This window comes from Setaria viridis, chromosome 8 (assembly GCF_005286985.2).
Source record: "Setaria viridis chromosome 8, Setaria_viridis_v4.0, whole genome shotgun sequence".
Lineage (NCBI taxonomy): Eukaryota > Viridiplantae > Streptophyta > Magnoliopsida > Poales > Poaceae > Setaria > Setaria viridis.
The window spans coordinates 31,540,786-31,564,085 of NC_048270.2; the positions used below are offsets into that span (position 1 = coordinate 31,540,786).

Here is a 23,300-nt window from a genome sequence, read left to right on the forward strand (position 1 = left end):
CTTGTGAGGCATTCTCCAAATACGACTCGTTGTCACCAAAGTATTTTGGAGCCAGGTATCTGTTCATGCCCCCATGTTCCTTGCTTTCCATGCATGGTTTGGTTGCTTAATTTAATTGCCATGCATGGTTCCACCATTGAAAAAACAAAAGCATCTCCGTGTACTTTCTGCCACCCATTTTTTTGTGCTTTTGACCATATTACTGTGCTTCCTGCAGCCTTTTTTAAGCACTTTAGAACATAATTTTTTGGAAAATTAGACAACTTTCCGAAATAGATTTATCATAGCAAGAATAAAACCTAGCATGCAAATCTCTAACATACTAGGCAATAGCAAGCACGACTTCATATTCTCAGAAAACATGCTAAAATAACATATCAGATCACGATGTACGTACGTAGCGGGTGCAGCCGTGATGACAAGCGGTACTGATGCTTCGACAACGATGTTGCAGACGGAGCGTAGCAGACGACGTTGAAGATGATAGCCCGCCGTAACGCCGGACTTAGATGGAAGACGAGCTATGGTGAAGACCTTGAGCAGTCGCGTGGAGCGCTTCTCAAAAACCTTATTCGCCCTCTCCCTGTGCAGGATCACAAGAGCGAGAGGTTCCGGAGACCTGCTCTCCCATTAGCCGGTGCACGCCAGCGCTCGGGATGGAGTTGACTATGGTGGCGGCGCAGCAGCGAGAAGAGGCAAAACCTAACTTGTATAGACCACCTTGGGGATATCCTAACCTGGGGACCTTCCCGTATAGTAGTTTATGGTGCGTCTTTTCCATGAGGAAGGTGGTCCGTATATATAGGGAGGAAAACCCCCCAACACTCTCGTCTATCAGCAATACAGGACTAATAGATGGTGTACCCCCTCTTACACTAATAAGCCTTTGAGATTAGCATGGAGGTTCCAAAATGGATCTCTCTTTACATGCTTGAAGATGATCACTCCCCAAAGGTTCTTTGCTGCTTCACTGAAGATGATCTCTCTTTACATGCAGGTGATAAGATATTGTTGTGCTCCGAACGAGAGCTTGTGTACACAAGCCATGCGTGCGCCTGGTCCACCGTGCGCCGACGTGTACCTTGTGGGCCCGCACAGCCCCTACTACTACGGTTCATGGGTTTATAGAGAGCGAGCGACACGCGAACCCAGCGACAGTTTCACTCCGGCCTCTTCGCCATCCTTGTGAGTTCTCTAGTCGCTTCCGCCTCGACGGTGTGCGCTCCCAGAGTTTTCTTTGCTTGCGCGCGCGGGGCCGCACGGGAATCGTGCCGGAGATGGCCGTGGGTGTGGGCGATGCCGTGGCGAGCCCACCGGCGATGTGGTGGGCGGCGGTGGTGGCGGCCGTCGGCGCGTTGCTCCTCTTCTTCCTCCTCGACGCCGGGGCGCGGAGGCTCCACGGGTGGTACAGGGAGGCGGCGCTGGGCGCGGCGAGGCGGGCGCGGCTGCCGCCGGGGGAGATGGGCTGGCCCGTCGTCGGCGCCATGTGGGCCTTCCTCCGCGCCTTCAAGTCCGGCAAGCCCGACGCCTTCGTCGCCTCATTCATCCGACGGTCAGTTTCCTCCATTCCAGTAACCGCCCTCCCCCTCCCTACCTCCCTCCCTCCCTTTCTCTTTCTCGCCAATGCCAAAGCCATCCTCTATTCCTCTTCAGACAGGAGTTGCTATCCACACTCTACTCCTGACGAATTACTACGAGATTGTTGCGGTTTGGTTTGGCCGCCAAGAACAAGATTGTACATCAATTCCTGTTGGTGTTGGGGGATGAATGAAATGTTCTTGTCCTTGCAATATCTGTCTCTCTCCCTCTCTCTACAAGTCTACTGTAGTAGTGCAAACAAACGGATGCTTTTAGGTATGCACCAAAAGACATCCATGCAAGCACAAACAACAGGAGGGATGAGTCTTCAACCTGTCCCCTGGACCTCAAACAGGCACACGTACACACAAAGTGTGGCTTCAAGATCATCATCTCTCTCCTTTTTATTTTCTCCAACCTGTTTCTGTCTTCAGTTCTTTGTGCGCCCTGATGACGCCACGATATCCTACTGCTACGTACGCCTGCATATCACCTCCAGCAGTCAGTGAATCACTTTCAACGATTCTGTCAGACTGCTGCCGTAAGTTCAGAAACATGTACAGTCCTCCAGTCAGTCAGTGATGGCTCATCTGATCTGATCTCATCAGATGCATGGAGGAGGAGCTAGGGAATGCTTGCTGGCGCTGCCCCCACTGCCCATAAGGAGATGTCTGACTGATTGATTTCCATTTCCAATACAAAAATTTGAATTCAACCAATTTTTGAGAAATTCCTCTAACAAAGAAAACAAGTTCCTGCCTCTGCTAGCTCTTGCAATTCTCTCATAACCTCATGTTTTGTGCAATGCTAATGAATGGTGAGCATCCAAGTATGATTTTCTGTGCAAAATGTTTGCATCTAGGACATGACCTGTTTCAGACTGCATGTTCGCAAGTTGGATCATTCTGGAGTCTGGTGTTATCTTTGATTAGTACTCTGACGAGAGCTCATCAGTTGCCCTGACTCCTGATTTTTGGCAATTTGGCATGCAGGTTTGGCCGCACTGGCGTGTACCGAGCTTTCATGTTCAGCAACCCGACGATCCTGGTGACGACGCCGGAGGCGTGCAAGCAGGTGCTCATGGACGACGACGGCTTCGTCAGCGGGTGGCTCAAGGCCACGGTGGCGCTCATCGGGCCCAAGTCGTTCGTGGCCATGCCCTACGACGAGCACCGCCGCCTGCGCAAGCTCACCGCCGCGCCCATCAACGGCTTCGACGCGCTCACCGCGTACCTTCCCTTCATCGACCGCACCGTGACGTCGTCCCTGCGCGCGTGGTCCGGCGAGTGCGCCGACGGCGGCGAGGTCGAGTTCCTGACGGAGCTCCGCCGGATGACGTTCAAGATCATCGTGCAGATCTTCCTGGGCGGCGCCGACGACGCCACCATGCACTCGCTGGAGCGGAGCTACACGGACCTCAACTACGGGATGCGCGCCATGGCCATCAACCTGCCCGGGTTCGCGTACCGGCGGGCGCTGGGGGCTCGCCGGAGGCTGGTCTCCGTGCTGCAGGGCGTGCTGGACGAGAGGCGGGCGGCGACGGCCAAGGGGCTCACGCGGTCCAGCAGCGTGGACATGATGGACCGGCTGATCGAGGCGGAGGACGAGCACGGGCGGAGGCTGGACGACGACGAGATCATCGACATCCTCATCATGTACCTCAACGCCGGCCACGAGTCCTCCGGCCACATCACCATGTGGGCCACCGTATTCCTGCAGGAGAATCCCGACATCTTTGCAAAGGCCAAGGTATGCCGTACTGGATTTATAATCGTGCCGAAAAAGGTTGAATCTTTTCAGCTCAGACGACATTATTTGGAGATCAGTTTGGTTGACGCGGCTTCTTTTATTCCAGGCAGAGCAGGAGGCGATCATGAGGAGCATTCCACCGACGCAGCAGGGGCTGACGCTGAGGGACTACAGGAAGATGGAGTACCTCTCACAGGTAACGTTTTCTTTGTAGCAAATTAAATGCATTATATTCAGCTCACGCAGCAGTGACTTTGAGCACACTAGATTCCATTCTTTGACAGTACAATGCAACCAACCAGCAACATTATACTGTACTGATGAACTCCTACGTATCTGAAGGTGATCGATGAGACGCTGCGGTTCGTCAACATCTCGTTCGTGTCCTTCCGTCAGGCGACCAAAGACGTCTTTGTGAACGGTGAGTTTCAGAATTAGCCTCACATTTTTGTATCTAGAGTGATCGCTGAATCGACTGAAACACCGTGTGCATGTTTCCTAACAGGGTACCTGATCCCCAAGGGCTGGAAGGTTCAGCTGTGGTACCGGAGCGTGCACATGGACCCTCAAGTGTACCCTGACCCCAAGAAGTTCAACCCTTCAAGATGGGAGGTACTGTACCAACAGCAACAGAGACACTGTTGCCATTCTGAATAAATCGATCCTAAAAGCATCATCAATCAGATCATGGCCTGATGAAGCATAAACAATCTTCATACTCTTGTTTCCTTTCAGGGCCACTCGCCGAGAGCCGGCACATTCCTCCCCTTCGGCCTCGGCGCAAGGCTCTGCCCCGGCAACGATCTCGCCAAGCTGGAGATCTCCGTCTTCCTCCACCATTTCCTCCTCGGTTACAGGTAACTTCATTGCCGGTGGAAATGGTGCATATGACACCTGTAGTTTTTTTTTTTACCGTTTCCACCGGCAACGAAAGAAGTTGCAGCCAAAAAAAAAAACACCTGTAGTTTACCGTTTAGATGAAGAAACTACAGGTGTTTTTTTTTTGGCTTTGTTCATATGACACCTTATCTGAATAATGCATGTTTCTCTTTAATGATTTGTTGGGCTTTGCTTTGGCAGGCTGACGAGGACGAACCCCAGCTGCCGGGTGAGGTACCTGCCCCACCCCAGGCCGGTGGACAACTGCTTGGCCAAGATCACCAGAGTTTCGGACGAGTACTGAATTCTGATGAAGCATAGCTAGCTGCTGGGGCCGAAAAAGGGCCAAACTATTGTCGGCGATCTGTCCAAAAAAATAAAACAAGAAATGAAGTGTTACATGACATGTTCTGTGCTTCAGCAATGTGCCTCTCTGCCCCTGTATGTTGTTGCTCGGCTAGCTGTTTCGCTGCTCTTGTTAATCACCATCCCCACCTGAAATTTTATTTTAAAAGAAACTACGTAGGATGCAGGAGCCAAAATGCAAAATCAAAGGTTAGGACCAAATTTTCAAGAGGAAAAGGAACTATGCTTTGTGAAAATACTATGATTTTCCCAATGACACGTGGGACCCTACCCTCACTTGAGAGAGATCAGAATCAATTGGCATCTAACAAATGCTACAATGAATCAATGATACTAGAAAAGGGACATGAGAGGAGTTTTGACAGTTTTCTAATTTCCCCAACAATATATCAATGGATCAAGCGGAGGAGACGGTGCAGCACATTCTTACCAACGCTAGCATAGTTCCAAGAAGGAATGAAAAGAGCTTCGCTGATTGGTGAATAAATCATATAAACAAAAGTAAGGAAAGCCCAAAGAAAAAGATTTTACTTAATAGCAACTTGGATGCAACCACATAAACAAAGGGAATTTTTGATGGGGGCAGCCCTTCTTTGCAAGCAGCACATGAGTTTTTAAAGAAAAGTTGAGGCTTTGCAACCTTGCCGGTCAAGAGGCTCCGGTCAAGAGGAGGGTCAAGCGACAGGTCCTAGTTGGATACACCCTCATAAACTTTAGGACACTCATAAAATTTAGGAGCTAGAAATTGGTAGTCCTAAAATTTATGAGTGGGCTGTTTGGATGGAATCATAATATTTAGGATGTTAGAGGGGAAATGACTTTTGTACCCCTAATTACTCCACCCCTGCTCTGTTTCTAGCGCCGTGGAGAGAGAAGGGGAGGGGCAATAGGGGTAAAGGATGGGTTGGGGACCACTTTTAGGAGAAAAATGACCCATTATGATGGTTTGATCCTCCTAATGAAAACAACACTCCTAAACATTATGAATGCACTTTTATGACATATGTTTGAATGCATAAGTCCTAAAAGTGAAGTCCTAAAGATTATGAGTGTGAATCCAAATAGGCCCTTAGATTCGTGGGGTGTTGCAGCAGCCTTATTTCCTCCTTCGTGAGGAAATGAGACTGTTTTGTACGAATATTTTCCCCCTTCTCTCTTCCTTAATATAAGGGGGTGTTTGATCTTTAGTCCTGACTAAAATTTATATCACATCGAATATTCGGAGGCTAATTAGAAGGACTAAATATGAGCTAATTATAAAACTAATTACACAAATGGAGGCTAATTCCCGAGACGAATCTATTAAGCCTAATTAATCCATCATTAGCACATGTTTACTGTAGCACCACATTGTCAAATTATGGACTAATTAGGCTTAACAGATTCGTCTCGTAAATTAGCCTCTATCTATGCAATTAGTTTTGTAATTAGTTTATGTTTAATATTCCTATCTAAATATTCAATGTGATAGAAATTTTAGAAGATCCTAAAGAAACAAACGGGCCTAAGACTCTGCTCACTTGTGCTTTTTCACCAGCTGCTCGGCTGTAGCTCAAGCAGTAGCAGCTGCTCTAGTTGCTGCACAGCTAGCTGATTGGCTGATACTCCATGTCAAAAAAAATCGGATGCAGCTCAAAGAATTTTCCAGTGAAAAGCTTCCTAGTGTACAAGTGATAAGTGCTACTAGTAAAATGAGGTTGCAGCCTGGTTACAACAGCTGTAGTTGCTGCTACGAGCAGCTGCAGGCTTGCAGGAGCACTGTAGTCGCTTCAGGCTTGCTGCTGCAGCCTCAGCTACAGCTCAGCCACTGCAATCACTTCCGAGCACCCCCATTGTGTGTGAGAACAGATAAAAATTATCTTTATCAGTGTGTGATAACTGATAAGTATGTGAATAATGCTGTTCGCCCGTGTAGACCTCCCTTTAATTTTTGTTCCTAACAAAGGTTTGTAGGAAATTAAAACAACTACTCACCTCAACTATATAAGTGACAGTACACAAGGGTCAAATGGAAGGAAAACTACGGTCAGTTTGCTCTCCTCGTGGAGGGGTTGGACGGGGCTTCCACTAGTCCCTCGTGCGTCATCATGGCCACTGTCGACCAGTTCCTCCACCCCTAGCACGATTCGACCTTTAATTTGCTCCCTAAGTCGTCGAGCCACCAGAAAATCCTCGTCTCACGGTTAGCTCTAATTTAGCCTAACAAATTAAATTAGACTAACAAGGTTTAATAAGGACCAGGCCTTAATTTTATATAATTTTGAAAATAAAATAGATAGATCTGAGTTGGATAAGGACCATGATCCATTACCACCCTACTTACAATGCACACGAACTCGATTCTGAGAATAAGGAGATCATGGCAGGAAAAAGAGGTCAACAAGCCTTGTGCAACAGGCATGTGTAGTTGGTATCCTCCAGTACCGGCCGCTAACCCTTATGCAACGGAGGATTGCAACTTTGCAAGTTCATCGGCAAAACAGTCGCCTGGTTTACGCTAGTACCTCAAGCTACGAGTCCAAACCTATTAATGCTGCAGTGTCTGTATATCGTCCCGTACAGATTATTGTTCCTATGCTTTGTGATAAACATAGTGCCACCGTCCTCGCGATGAACACTGTGTACAAGTATTTAGAGTCAAATTAATATCTATCTATGTCCCCAACTACTGAAATAATTTAATTTTTAGTTTAACCAAAAATGGATCGGTATTTAATATGATTAGTTTGGGCAGATCCGCTGATGGTTGCAATAAGGATTCTGCACACGACAAGACAAACCCACATTAACGGACACAGGCTTGTCAATGTCGTTGAGCAACATTTTACCAGCTGATGAAAGCACTGGTACGTTTGAACGGGACGAGTGTATGGCAATATATGCATACCTAAAGGGCCCTAATCCAAACCTATGTTTCTCACTTCTTCGGTGCACTATATATGAAGCGCTTTAGCAGTATGCTAGAGATCATGTGTCAAAATCTGTAACTCAGGCACACATAGGCCTACCCTATAGATGCAGGCTTCGGCTAAACCTCGTCAACAAAAAATTATCTGTGATCTTACAAGTTCATCTCGGTAGTCCAACAATCCCTTCCATTATGGAGATCAGTGGGTAGTGCTAATTTTCTAACACAATGGAGGGCTAATCACTCATCAATGCATTCCTTTTCTTAAGTATAGTAGCTCATGAATATGTAGTGATTCCAATGAGCATGCACTACTGGACACAGGGACTTCACCGAGTGCCAGGAGCACTTGGCGAAGCCCGAAAAACACTCGGCAAAGCATTTGCCGAGTGTAACACTCGGCATATGACACACGGCAAAAAATCTACCGGCAAACGCTGATTCGCCGAGTGTTTTGTGTCGGACACTCGGCAAACACTTCGCCGAGTGCTAAAAAACACTCGGCAACCAATTTTTCAAAAAAAAAACATCCGGCCGCCGCCACCACCACCGCCACCACACACTGCACCAGTGGCCGCCACCGCCACCACACACTGCACCACCGGCCGCCGCCACCACCACCGCCACCACACACTGCACCACCGGCCGCCGCCACCACCACCGCCACCACACACTGCACACACCGCCGCCGCCACACCCCGCTGCCACACGACCCGCCCGCGCCGGCCGCCTCGACCCACCCCCGCCGCCGCCACGCCCCGCCCCCCCCCCCTCCCCGCCGGATCCGGGGAAGAAGAAGGGCGCCAGATCCGGGGAAGAAGGGCGCCCGGCCAGGGAAGAAGGGGAGGGAGGGGCACCAGATCCGGCCGCCACGCCCCGCCATGACCTGTCGCCGCCTCAACCCGCCCCCGTCACCGCCCCGCGCCAGATCCAGCTAGGGGAGGGAGAGGGGAGGGGAGGAGGTGCGCCGGGGAGGGAGGGAGAGGGGAGGGGAGGAGGGCCGGCCACTGGCGGGGAGGGCAGGGAGAGGAGGGAGGGGGCAGGGAGGGGAGGTCGGAGGAGACGGGGGGCCTCTGGGGGTGGGGGCGCGGGGGTGCGGAGTGGGGCTCGGGGGTGGTGGCCTGGTGCGGTGCGGAGGAAATTAAGGGGGCGCGGTGGGTTAGATTTTTTCAGGTTTGCCGAGTGTCCCCGATTGGGGCACTCGGCAAAGTTTTTTTTCATTTTTTTGAGAGAAAAAACTTGTTGCCGAGTGTAAAAAATAAAACACTCGGAACCTTTTGTTTTCCGAGTGCTAAAAATAAAACACTCGGCAAAGCCTTGATTTACCAAGTGTCATTACTTTGCCAAGTGTTTTTCACAAAACACTCGGCAAAGAGTTCTTTGCCGAGTGCCCGAGGGAATACACTCGGCAAATAAAAATACACTCAGTAAATTAGAGATTTCCTGTAGTGATGGTAGGTGATTTGTGGTACTCACCAACATAACTTGTTTAAAACCAACGAATAAACTTTCTTCAGAGTTGATTAGGTCATGTGTCCCAACCACTTACAATAAATCAAGTTCACTAAAAATGAATTAGCTAGCAATGTGATATGATAGTTTGGGTAGATCCAATAATGGTTGCCACAAGGATTCCACATACTACAATACAAACCTCCTTATGATGTGCATGTGAATAGAATGTATCAACAAGCAATGGGGTGGAATTGACTAATCATATCACCAGCATGTTCGTTGACCCAGCTTGTGAGGCATTCTCCAAATACGACTCGTTGTCACCAAAGTATTTTAGAGCAAGTTATCTGTTCATGCCCCATGTTCCTCGCTTCTTCGGTGAGCTATGGAGCCCTTTAGCCTGCCATACTACTTCTACGGCTTGTGCATCCTCCTCCCTCTCATCGTCCATGTCATCTTCCACGGCAAGCTCGTCGACCCGAGGATACCGCCGGGACCATGGCAGCTATGTCACATCCTGAAATTTTAGGATTTCAGGATGTAATTACAAGGAATAATTGAACAATAATTTTCTCATAATTTTAAAAAATTTCCAACATTTATTTTCTTTACAGGAAATTTAGTATAGCAAAATAATTGGTTGTTTTTCTAAATTAAATAATATTTTTCTATGTCTGTGCATTCATGCCAATGCATTCTTGGATTTCATGAGTGCTAAAGTTTCAAAAATGCATTTCTATGATGATTAGACCTTTCTGAGAATTTTCCAGCTTTTTCTGGAATTTATTCTCCTTTTCCCTAAATCTAAAATTAATTTTTGGAAGGCTCTAGAATCCTTTACATGAGCTCCAAGTGTTTTATTTGGACTCCTCGAGTCCCAATCTACCTCTAGGAATTTTCCTGGAATTTTTGGGATTTTTAGAATATTTTTTGTGAGTTAAATGATTTATGTAGAATTTTCTGGATTTATCTTTACACGCGGAATTATTTCTGAAAATAATCTTTTCATCTCTATCGGGTTGAGCCCGTGGGCCTGACCCACGTCTACTGACCCGGCCCAACCGTAGGCTCGGCTAGGCCCATCGGCCGACAGCGCTCGCGGCCCGGCGAGCATGGCCTTGCCGCCCTCCGCCCCGCCCGCCCGCTACCCCCTCCGCCTCCATCAGCCGCCCAGCCCCGCCATCGCCACCGCCGCCTCACCTCGCCCCGCCACTGCTCCTCACTGTCAGTGAGGGCGAGCAGAGGGGGAGGGGAAGGGAGGTAGAGGAAGGGGCTGGTGAGGTGAGAGCAAGGAGATAGGAAGGGATAGGAAGGGAGAGGAAGGGAGACGGGAGAGATAGAGGAGAGAGGCAGGCAGGTGGGTGGATAAGAAGACAGGAGATAGGGGTGAATGGATGGATGCGGGCCGCGGGTGGAGCCCCACCCAGTACTAATGATCTTTAGTATCAGGTGGAGCTCCCCCCGGTACTAATGGGTTATCTTTAGTACTCGGTGGAGCTCCCACCCAATACTAAAGGGGGTCACGGGGGGCTTCTCGGGGACTATCCGTTAGGCCCGGTACTAATGCTCACATTAGTACCAGGCCAAAATGCAACCGATACTGAGCCTCGGGATGAATGCTTAGTTTTCCAGCAGTGTGTTCATGTCCCCAACTACAAAAAATAGTTAACTAAAAATTGAATTAGTGTTTAATATGATCAGTTTGGCCAATCCACTGATAGTTTTAGTAAGGATTCTGCACAGGACAAGACAAACACCCCTTTAACAACATACTCCAGTAGGCATAGTCATTGCAAGTAGGGGAGGCAACATGTAACAACTGTTGAAAGCACTGTCCATATGGGTGTGCGGGTGACTAATGCATGCTCGCCTGTGATCGATCGGCTGCAATAGCAACCACTAGCTACTGCACTCAATTGTCAAAAAAGGAAAGAAAAAACTAGCTACTGTAGCCGGCAGGTTTGATGAGCAGTAAAGTCACTACCGGAAAACGAGCCTTTAGTTCCGGTTGGTAGGGGCCAAAGATCCCGAAAATCCATCCGGGATTAATTTTCGAAACGAAAGGGGTCGGTTGGTATTCCCAACCGGAACTAAAAAGTTTAAAAAAAAAAAAAAAAGCCCGCTCTGCCCGCGCCCGCCAGCGCCGCTCCACCCCGCGCCATCGGGCCCGCGCCGGCGCCTCGAGGACATTTGCCCGCCGACGCCGCTCCGCCTGATCCGCACCGGGCCCGGGTTGCCCGCCCTCCCTCTGCTCCCTCCCTCCCTCCCCGCATCCCCGGTCTCCTCCTCCCTGCAGGCGAGGGCAGCGCGGCGTGGGCGAGCGAGGGAGGGAGGGAGCAGAGAGAGAGGAGGCGGGGAGGGAGCTGAGGGAGAAGGAAAGGAGGGCTAGGAGATAAGGAGAGAGAGGGGGGAGGACCGGGCACAGGAGATAAGGATGGGTGAGGTCACGAGAAGAGAGAGGAGTCAGAGAGGTGAATACCAACCGGAACTAATTCATTTTATCTCGGCTCGTGGCTTCAACCGAGATTAAAAGCTCCACTTTTATTCTGGTTGGAACCACCAACCGGGATTAAAAGGGCTCCGCTAGTCTACAAAATTTAGACCCGGGACTAAAGGTCCTTAAGTCCCAAGTGTAAAGTTATTCGGGACAAAAGTTACTGGATGGAATGTCAGTTCTCTGCTGACGAGTGTTCGAACCCATCCAACCTCTCTCTCTACTTAATCCATTTTTTATGTTTTTACTATATGTCTATGTATATCAGAGAAAAAGTGGGACACGTGCAGATATGGCTCACACCATATCCTAAATTATCTATGGAATCACACTAGTCACATAATAATATCTTAGCACCTAGCTGCTCAAGATTCCAATGAGCATGATATCTGACTTGTCGTACTCACCAACATAACTTGTTTAAAACCTACGAATAAACTTCTTCAGAGTTGATTAGGTCACGTGCCCCAACCACTTCAAATAAATCAAGTTCACTAAAAATGAATTAGGTGGCAATGTGATATGATAGTTTGAGTAGATCCAACAATGGTTGCCATAAGGATTCCACATACTACAATACAAACCTCCTTATGATGTGCGTGTGAATAGAATGTATAAACAAGCAATGGGGTGGAATTGACTAATCATATCACCAGCATGTTTGTTGACCCAGGCCAGCTTGTGAGGCATTCTCCAAATACGACTCGTTGTCACCAAAGTATTTTGGAGCCAGGTATCTGTTCATGCCCCATGTTCCTCGCTTTCCATGCATGGTTCCACCATTGAAAAAAGAAAAGCATCTCTGTGTACTTTCTGCCACCCATTTTTTGTGCTTTTGACCATAATTACTGTGCTTCCTGCAGCCTTTTTTAAGCACTTTTGAACATAATTATGGAGCAAGATATGTTGGAGGGATCAATTATGTCATAAGAACACTCGCAAATGAGAGACGTGTTTTTGCTGAGACACGTCTTCCTTATATATATGTTCATACGTCCGCTTGGACCAACACATACTTAATTAAGTGATGCGTTGTAATCTCTCACGTCGCTAATTAGTCTCATTTTAGTGACGTGTTTTGCACCCCACGTCTGTGATTTGCTTGTCTCCTTTTATGCTGTTTCGACATAGACACATAGTGAATGTATTTTGAAGTCAGCTATGCTGTTCATGTCCCCAACTACAAAAAATAGTTAACTAAAATTGAATTAGTGTTTAATATGATCAGTTTGGCCCGATCCACTGATAGTTTCAATAAGGATTCTGCACAGGACAAGACAAACACCCCTTTAACAACATACTCCAGTTGGCATAGTCATTGCAAGTAGGGGAGGCAACATGTACCAACTGTTTGAAAGCACTGTCCATCTGGGGTGAGTGGGTGACTAATGCATGCTCGCCTGTGATCGATCGTCTGCAGTAGCAACAACTAGCTACTGCATTCAATTGTCAAAAAGGGAAAGAAAAAAACTAGCTACTGCAGCCTGCAGGGTTGATGAGCAGTAAAGTGTTCTAACCCATCCGACCCCTCTTCTCTCTCTCTCTCTACTTAATCCATTTTTTCTGTTTTTACTGTAGGTCTACCGTATATCAGAGAAAAAGTGGGACACGTGCAGATATGGCTCACACCGTATCCTAAATTATCTATGGAATCACAGATCTGTCCCTATTCACACAATAATATTTTTTTTTAGGTCTATGGTGTGCTCTATAGTCATCCAATAATGTTCTTGTGATATCTCAATTATCAAGGCTAGCTAGTGTAGCGGAATTTTATATGGCAGTGGCAGCCCACCGGTAAGACAAAAATAGACGATTCATCGTTGCACGGAGGCCCACACCTTAATTAGCTGGTGAGCTAGGTCCTACAGGCCGCCAGCCCGCCACACATGCTGGGCTACTCGCGTGTGGCCTCCGGGTGAGCAAGGCCCGGCACGGGTCGGACTTTGGTAGGTGGGCTCTGGGTAGAAGACAAAGGTGGGTTGGGCTTAAAACGACCTCAAGCTTTCTTTTGTCCACTGTGAATCTGTGATCTAATCGCTAATCTTTTTCTTAATTATTTGACAAGTTCCTTTTCCAAGGCCTGCAGTGATGCTTGCACATTTAGCAGTGGAAAAATGTGCCTCACGTAGCTGCCACCCAAGAAAAAAAGGATAAATCGTCAAAATCAGTAGTATAGTATATCATAGAGGCAGGTACAACTGTATAAGCAACGAACTAATATTAGTTTGTGCCTATTTCATTAATAGAGAAGAAGAGTACAACCGGCTAGCCGGAAAGAACTAAAAGAGTTATTCTCATTGTACAACAGACGCTAGATCTTTGGCTCTTGCTAGGTCCCAAGCTGCCACCTCACTTTTGATTTTGACCATCTGTTCCGGCGTGGACGTTTCTCGCTATTTAAAAACTCTCACGTTTCGCTTATTCCAGACCTCCCAAATTACCAATAACGAATTAGACACCAGTCGGAATCTCTGTCACCAAAACGGGGCTTAAATACTCTCCAAATGGTGGGCAAGGATGGATATCGTTGAAAAAAGGATTAAACTTTGCAGTCTGGTTGTACAAACTCCAATCAAAATCGCCAGCGCCACGGGCCCACGTCTTTGCAGGCTTCCGGCTGAGGCTGGCTGGCTCTGCTGGCTGACCGGCCGCCTAGCTAGCAGCCCCAACTGAGAAGACTCTTCAGATGCACCAGGCAGTTTTTCTTCCCAGTTGAATTCCCCTGTCGACCTGAAAGACAATAAACTGATGCAAACCATTTATCGTGTAGAGTGGGAGTGGCATCAGAGACGCGAAGGACAGGTAGACATAGTAACTTCAAGCAGACATGGTAAATTGCAGCTGCCAAGGAAGGTTTTGCCGTAACTTTTAATCTTAAGATGAATTACTGATACACAATGGTGAAACATCACAAAGTGAACATTGTCCAAACTGTACACATGCATTGCTATCCCTATAAGAACATTGCAGGCACCTTTAGAGCCTGTTGGCAGGAATCATTGTTATATGCCAAACACATGTCAAAGGTACCTATGACTAATATCAATAAATTCGTTGATATTAGAGTAGTAGTGCAGGCATAAATGGCTTAGTGCAGGCCAATATGAAATACAATGTTGGTGGGGAATACAAAAGAAGAACAAGGTAACATAATTACAACAAGAGACCTGTCTGCACTTGAAACAAATACCAGGTCATTCAGCTTCCCATTTAGAAAAAGAGAGCAAAGAGCTATGATTGCAGGAGCTCACCTAAGGCTGAAAGAAATGTGGACATGCATGCTTAGCAGCAGTAGAAGTTCAGTTTCCTAGGGTCATTGAAGTGTTAGTGGATGTACAATTTGTGTTTTTTTTTTTTTTTGCTGGTGGAATGAAGTTGATGATTAGTCACCATTTCCTCGTATAAATAATATAATAAAAGTAGCATTAAAACATTTCTTTGGTGGGAAAAGCATCATCATCAAAACATGCATCAGATGTTGCCTTTTACATATGAGTGTTTCCCCATAAAACAGGACATGTTTGTGATGTCAGTGCTTCGACATCTGAAAGGCAACCTCCAATTCAGTCTTATCTTCACAATTATGGCTTTTGACACTTCAGTATTATCTTCACAATATCATCTGAACATGGTACCATTTTTTCTAACATGTTCTGTTGGGGAAAAAAAAGGGAAACAAGCTAGCTCAGCAATTGAAGCTGCTACAGGCAAATGCTTGTACCTCAGGCAAGCATGAACAACTTGTGAACTTCACGGCACAACTGAAGCTAAGCTAGTTGAAATATTCCACCTTTTACGTAGAAGATATGACCAAAATCAAGTAATTTTTCAGCAGTGCTGTGTTCAATGAAATACCAGTTCCTACTTGAGGAGGCAATGTACACTGCCATCGCTGTTGTCACAAAAGAACAGAAGAGACTTACAGAGCAATGGTGTGTGTACCTTGGCAGGCAAGCTCGGAGGAGAAATGGCCGGTGGAGGTGATGAGAAGCGAGCTGAAATTGCCTAGCGCAAGCCCCAAGAACTGACCACAGCCACCTTCCCAGCAGCACCATTGTTAGTTCCTTGTCCCCTCTCTCCCTCTTCCTGTCCTCCAAGAGTGGGCAACAAGTTGGTCACAAGAAAGGACAGTGATGCGATGAATAACTCCAGATCCAGGCTCACCCATGCCAGGTCCAATGAGGGTGGCGCTTGTTGTTGCTCACTAGCGTGGCCATAGCATCATTCCACTAGGGCTTGGCTGCAGTAGAGGAGAGAGAGGGAGGCAATGACAGGGAGGGTGGGGGTCGGTCACCATCGATGTAGAGGGTCCTCATTAACAAAAAGAAAATCACACTGAAAGTATAGCATCGGAGAGTCTAATCAACACTGCCTGATCTGCTGAATGAATATGCTACCAAAAACAACCCTTATATGTGGGGCACCAAAAAAATCATCGAAGCAAAAAGTAAGTGGGTAATTGCATATCAAGCAGATCACTGAAATCTACAAAAAAAAAATACTTGCAAATGAAGCCAACTAACTGTTTTTTAAAAAAAATAACATATATAGTCTATCTGTGGCAAATGCATGCTAGAACAGATTCCAAAAAATATTCATTTACACATATTGTGGGAACAAACTTACCTCCACATCAGAGAAAATAGCACATTTAATAGAGAAAATGATACTTTTCAGGGAAAATAGCACATGTAATTGACTGTTAGTGTCCAGGTAATTTCCTGTCTTCCAAACAAGAGGATTTTCTGGGCATCTAAGCTTGTAACAATCAACTGGAGCCAGCTCCAGCAAGAAAATGATACTTTTCTGGGAGATATTTTATCTGTTCCTGACATGTCCCTCTGCTTGTGAAGAGATCGACCAACAACATTGTTGTTGAATCTTCAAGAGACAAGTTTCTCTCATCAATTTTAGAAAGATAAGTTCCAGCCCTGACTATTTCATGTTTCTCTAGCAACGCCCTGACCACATGATTCAGCAGTCGAGAGTTGGGATCAAAGCCAGCATTCTCCATGGATGAGAAAATGTCATCTGCCTCTTCCGGTAACCCTTGTTTAATAAGATTTGTCATCATTAGATCACAAGTCTCAACAGAAGGCACAAGCCCACTTGCAGGGATGGAAGCAAACAGTTCCTTAGCTCCTTCAATTCTCCTAGTTTTGAACATTGCAGCAATCATAATATTAATAGTTATAATATCAATCTTTACGTTCATCGCTTGTAATTTCTTGAAAAGCCCAATTGCTTCATCAAAGGAATTGTTTTTGCAAAGTCCACTAAGAACGGTGTTGTATGTGGCAGTGCCCACTGAGATCCCGCTCTCGATCATTTCATGGAATCTTTCCTTTGCAGAAACTGTTCTCCCAGCCCGGAATAACCCATCCAGTACAATGTTGTACGCAATAGTTGAGGGCTTAATTCCCTTATGCACCATTTCTCTGAAAACACTCAACCCATCATCAATCCTTCCAATTTTACAATAGCCATTAACAAGTGTGCCATACACTGCAACATCAGGTTCAATGCCAGCTGACACCATAGCATCAAATACTCTCAATGCTTTCTCCATCTTGCCAACTAGGCAGTATCCATCCACCAGCGAACTATACGCAAAAACATCAGGATGCAGACCGATACTTACAAGTAAGTCAAATATATCCTGTGCGTCCACTACCCTTCTCTCTTTGCAAAGGCTGTTTATTATTGAATTTAAGTGCACAATGTCAGGACACATGCCTTTACTCATCATTTCAAAAACCAATTCCTTAGCTTTCAGCAAACCACCATGAGTACAAAAACCCTGAATCAGGCACTGGTAAGTAGCTATACTGGGTGCTACTCCTTGATCAATCATTTCATTAAATATTTCCATAGCATCGTCCATTTTAGCCATCCTGCAATGTGCAGCTATGACTGTCGAATAGGTTACCACATCAGGTTTTGCTCCTTGCTGCCTCATTTCACTGAAGATAATCATAGCCTGATCCAGCATTCCACATTTAGCATATCCCTTGATGAGTACACTGAAAATACGGACGTCAGGTGCAACACCGTCTCCTAGCATCAAATTGAAGAGGTCTGTCATATCAACAAGGCATCCTTCAGTAGCGTACCCATCAAGCAGAATTAGGTATGAGAGAGTATCAGGCTCCTGGCCCTTCGTTGCGATCGAGTCAAAAACATCTCTAGCTTCCTTAATTTTTCCATGCTTGCAAAGGGAAGCCATTAACGAGTTCCACGTACCAATATTTGGTAGGAGACCCCGCCTAGTCATCTCTTTGAATATCCTGACCGCCTCATTCCACTCACCCCTAGCGGAATATGCAAAGATCAAGTTATTATATGACCAGTTATCCGGACGAACACCTTTACGAACCATTTGTCGGAGGACCACCTCTGCCTTGTCCGGTGCCCTTGCCTTGCATAGTGCACCAATACTGGAGCCATAAGTCACTAGATCGGGTGAAATCCCCTGCTGCATCATTTTCATTTAATAGATCGCATCCTTTACCAACTTCACCCTCCTTAAAGAAGCCATCGATGACCGTGTTGTATGAAACCACGTTGGGTGAGCAGCCAGCTCCCTTCTCGGCCATCCTCCGGAGCAATTCAAGAGCCCTCCGACTCTCTCTGCTGTCGCAGAAGCTCTTCATAAGTATGTTGTAGGAGAAAACATTAGGCACACAGCCAAACTCGGGCATCCTGTGGAGCAGCACGTCCAAAGCGTCGTCAGTCCGCTTTGCTTCACAGAGGCCCTTGAGGAGGTTGCTGAATGTGATGACATCGACGCCCAACCCTGTCCTGAGGAGCTGGCCGAAGAAGGCCGGCGCTAGATCCGGGCGGCGCGCACGGGTGCAGCAGTCCATGAGGATGCTGTAGGTGTGGAACGAGAGCGACAGCACCCTTCGGCCGGCAGCTCCTGACATGGCGTTGAAGAAAGTGACGGCGAGCGCAGGCCCGTCGCTGCAGGCGGTGGAGGGCGGCGCGCGCGCGAGCGCGGCGAGGAATCCGTTCAGCGCGCGCTCGGGAACGGGGGTGCCTCGCCGCCGCAATTCGTCGAGCAGGTGGCGTGCGTCCTCCGGGCCGAACGCCCCGGACCGCACGCGCTCCGTGGCGGCGGCCAGGGCGAGGTGGGGAGCGCGCGGTGGTGACGCTGAGGACGCTGTGGTGCGGAAGATGGAGGAGAGGCGGGCACGGGAGGACATGGCCGCATGAGATTTGGGCGACCCTGCTCCGCCGTCTCTCTCGCCTTCCGTCTCTGGAACGGCGAGAGCCCCTGGCTTTTGTTATGCTGTTTTTGTTTTTCCTTTTTGCCTCCGCTCTTCTACAAGCGACGGACGTGACAGGACAAGATCACAGGAGTTGGTTTCCGGCCGACCGGGATACACCAGCGTACGTCTTCTCGAATGGACGCAACACTATCCCTGATTCACCGGACCATGCGTGTACGTGATGAACAAAATGATTTGCTTATCAAGAAACAAAATTAAGCAGTTGACCCAATAAGAATAGCGAAAATGTCTCATGATCATGACTTGTGGACAAAACTCGGCACTTTTCACCCTGCAGGCTTCAGCACTCAATAACAAGGATTTGAACTTTTGCAGCGATGAATAAGCCCCCAGACGTGCTGCTTTTAGCTTTAGGAAAGGGTAGTACTCCATCACTTCTCTAGCGGTATGACCCCCAACGCTCCAGTACAATTTAAAGCTATGTGAAAGGCTTGCTTGCTGTTGGGCTCTCGCACACGAGTAGTAGCTTGCATGGCCATGTACTCCCTCCTCCGTTCCAAAATATTAGTCGTTTTGACTCTTCTAAATATATAGAAAAGCTAAAACGATCTATATTTTGAAACAGAGTGAGTAGTAGTATATGTTAAGCTTATCATTATATTTGCTATTTTTTAGGTGTGTTGGATGTTATAACCCTTGTTTTCATCAGTTTAGTGTCTCACGTGGACGTGATGATGATGGTGAGTAGTTAACGAATCTGGTTGTTATTCTTCTTCTTTTTTTCAATCGATTTTTATATTCCACGCCTGTTCATGTTTTTCAGTTGAAATTATACTATGTGTTCCACGCCTGATTTTGTCATTGCGAAATTTTTATCTGGCTCGCACTGTCAAAAACGGGGGCTCCTATCAACACCTTCTGGTAGATAGTTAGCATGTACATCTATAATCCATTAGCAGCCCACTAACCGGCCCAAATTAGCCCGCAAACTAAACCTGCTGTTAATTATGTCCTGCGCACGTATCTTAAAGTGGAAGATGTACAAGGAACTATCGTACAGGATTTCCGGTCAAAAACCAACGCCTGAGAAGCCCAAACACTCCGCCGCTTCCGTTGCAAAACTAGGCGTGGGCTCCACGTGGGCTTAGAAGCAAAGAGTAGGGGCTGGAAAAATTTCTCAGGCCTGGCCCGGTCTGGCTTTGGTAGTCGACAACGGTGTGCTGGGCTTCCTTCCTAGACGGTAGCCAAGTCGTACTTACGCGAGTCGCACCACATCAGTTCGTACTAACATAACATCACAGAGCAGGAATTGGAGTGCAAAACCTCTCACGCACACAAGAAAGCTAGCTCATGATTTGCTGCAGCTGAAGAGCAAAAGCAACAACGACTTGACGAGACACCGGGAACCTAATTAAATTTGTCACCGGAACAGGGCAGAGCTTAAACCAATACGCTCCAAATGGGGCAAGGGTATCGTTGAAATCGATTAAATTTTGCAGTCTTGGTTGTACTAACTCCGGCCAATTTATCCAATCAAGATCGCCAGTGGCACGGACGTGACAGGAGTTAGTTTGCGGCCGGTGGACGACGATGCATGCCTGCGCTGGCAAATAAGGCACGAGGCAGGGTCATCCGGCACGTACGCAAACCTAACGCACCGTCCTGCGCGTGAGCTCATCAACCGGACCATGCGTGCACGTGATAATCAAAACTAATGATTGGCACGCTTATAAAAAAAATGTCTCGTGTACTCTCGTGACTTTCTTCGATCACCTGCATGCAAGGCCTCAGGGGGATTCGAAGCAAAGAATGAAGCGCCCAAACATGCTCTCTCCGTAGCAGCCCGTAGGCAATCAGTTGCCTCAGACATTGGGTATGGTTGCCGATAAGGCTGTGATCGAGAAACAAAGGTTAGTTGTACATGCATGCGTGGTTAGGGGTACAATTAAGTAGCAAATACAATCATGCAACAGGCGGCGGCAACACACAAGAGGGGAAGCTAGAGCTTTGTTAGGCCGGTCAAAGCCGCACGCGCCGGCGGCTTCTTGCTTTAGGGAGCGACAAAACGTACCACATCATACGCACCCTGGCAGCCCCCGTGCCCCGTGTATACTCAAACTTAGAAAGGTTGCGCATGCACCCAAAAGCTAGGCTTTTTACCGATTTTTTTTTTGAGCGTGAGTACGTAAGGTACGCAACAGGCAACACGCCCCTCTACAAAAACGCATCCTAGCTAGCTACGAACGAACGGCATTGGCAGTCAGCTGACTTTTTTTTTATTGCATATGCCTAATGCTGCGTGCGTGTAGAATCAGGCTCATATGTGTTGTCAGGGCCGGAGCTAAGCTAACCTATCGGCTGTTGCTAACGTACGCATGTGTTTTCGATCCCCTGTATCGCAGGGCTCTCTGTCTGGCTTTGACGTGGGCCTGATCGGAGCAGCTGGTCGGCCACGCCCCCAACTGCGCTGAATTTCCTTTCTCCCCTTTTCCCCCCCTTTGATGAAGCTGACGTGGACGTGCAGCAGCTGGTCGATCTACCTGCCACGGCCAAACGCGGTTAAACTGGTTTGTCATCGTCGTCTAACCACTCCCTGCGGTATTTGTAGTAGGTGTGGCACCGCACGTGACGACAGATGCAAAAACATATAGAACCACTGATTGCACGTGTGGGGTCAGCTAGCTAGAGTTAGTATATGCATAGTAGGTCAACTCCTGCAAAATTAAAACGTTGCCCGCGTAGTAATTTATTCCACACACAAAAAAAAATTACCCCACCGTTCGTTGCTCCTGGCACTGCAATTTTGTCTTGTTTTGTTGGTGCAAGCAAGCAGTGCTCGCCGGAATACCGGCCCGAAACGCAGCCACACACACGACACGATCGCAGCACGCAGGGTAATGGTAATTAATTAATCCATTTAATCAACCGATTAGTTGCCGCTGCAAAGGTCAAAGCCGGAGGAGAGAGAGAGAGAGAGAGAGACCTGCTGCTCCTACTGCCTCCTGGACCAGGTCCACTCGCCTGAGCCCGGCGCGCGCCCACAGCAGCGGAGCGCACCGGCCCACGCGGCGGGTGCACGGAGGCGCGTGGGCCCCTCGGGGCGGAGCCGTTGGGTCGGTTGGCTCAGCGCGCCGGCGCCACCACCGTTGGTTGCCGGAGAGGTCGGGGTGGCTCACGGGCCATAGACCACCCAGTCCAGGGCAGGGTAGGGTGGTGTAGGCGTGCGTGTACTAGGGGGGGCGTAGGGCTCGCAGCGCACCAGCCACAGCTGAGTGGCGCGTCCACATCGCACACCGACTGGCACTAGCCGTTATATCCGGCTGGTTTCGCTGCCCCTGTTCCACGACTCCTTTCTTAAAATATAAAATCTTTTCCGCTCGTTTCGTAAAAGTATTTCGTGAATTCCTTTTTTCTTTCTGGAACTTTGTTTAATTCCAAGAATTGGTTTTGCCTGTCGTAAATCCAACCTTGTACTGTCACCGTCACGCACTGCATCGCACGGCACAGTGCAGTTTTCCACAGTGGCCGGCTTCTTGTGTTCCTACCACCTGCAAACGTACCAAAAGTAGGACACGAAGAGTGACGTGAGCACACTCAGCCGGTGGCGCAGCCGCCAATATTCGTCAGAATGCAGACCCTTTACCAGTTTACCTCTGGCCATAGTGTGGCCGCTTTGGTAGGACAAAGCCAAACTTTGACTCTGAAAAAAAAGAGATCAGACTTGTCGAGAGTATGGAGAGGGAGGGAGAGTCAGGCAGAGAATGACAGCGACAGTAAAAGTCCCGTAAAAGTCATTGCCGATGATGTTGGGATTTTTACCGGAACAGGGATGTGAATGGTGAATGCAGCCAGGTTCCCACTGCTAGAGTACCTTCACTGCAGTACTAGCATCAGAGCAGTAAACACTCCTACCTGCTTGGATTTTTTTTTTGGGGTATCAAGTAGGTCTAGCGTAAATTAAAACGGGAGTTCCAAAGGGAAATTTATGGCATTAAAAAAAATTCATGGACGGAGCACCTGATATGAATGAATGGATGAATAAAAAAATTGGGGACGGAACGGAACAGCGAGGGTGAGTTGTTGTACGTTCTCATCCATGTCCGCGCGGTGGCAGTTTATATTTATTTATTGCCCGGAAAATTAAATAAAACCCGTCGCATCGTGCAAACCGGACGCCACAATTTTTTTAAAAAATATTTGGGAGGGGTGCACTGTACGTACTGTAGACCAGGAAAGAGAAAAAAAACCATTTTTTTCATGGCAATACTTAACTACTAGTAGCACACAGTAGCTGTACTGCTCGCTAGATTCTTTTGGACTTTGGCATGAAAGTGTAGAGGAATAGAACACGATCCAGCACCAAGTCTTTGGAGTCAAAGGCCTGTGTTGAAACTTGAACTGGTCTGAAACGGGACAGAGATGTGCTAAACGATCCCTCTTCCGACATGTTTTTTTTTTTTGGACAAGAAGACGACATGCTTACTAGTAGTAGTATCGATTTACAGTGTTAGTACTGTAAAAGTATGTGCTTACTAGCAGTAGTATCGATTTTTTTTTCACTCACTCCAGCTACCGAATTTATCTGTCGCTGCTGGAACAATTGATCGCCACAACCAACGTGTACGTTGGCCATCAA

The 23,300-nt window shown here is 47.6% G+C and overlaps 1 protein-coding gene and 1 pseudogene across 1 annotated transcript; one reads left to right on the forward strand and one right to left on the reverse strand.

Moving 5' to 3' along the window:
• The first annotated feature begins 672 nt into the window (after positions 1 to 672).
• On the forward strand, positions 673 to 4,688 carry LOC117866907 (cytochrome P450 88A1). The gene is made up of 7 exons (XM_034751204.2): positions 673 to 1,552; positions 2,571 to 3,327; positions 3,434 to 3,523; positions 3,670 to 3,748; positions 3,833 to 3,939; positions 4,063 to 4,184; positions 4,408 to 4,688. The coding sequence occupies exons 1-7, from the start codon at positions 1,278 to 1,280 to the stop codon at positions 4,508 to 4,510; spliced, it is 1,533 nt and encodes a 510-aa protein (XP_034607095.1). The 5' UTR covers positions 673 to 1,277; the 3' UTR covers positions 4,511 to 4,688.
• An 8,947-nt stretch (positions 4,689 to 13,635) lies between these two features.
• Positions 13,636 to 18,759, reverse strand: LOC117833341 (uncharacterized; annotated as a pseudogene).
• Positions 18,760 to 23,300: the final 4,541 nt, after the last annotated feature.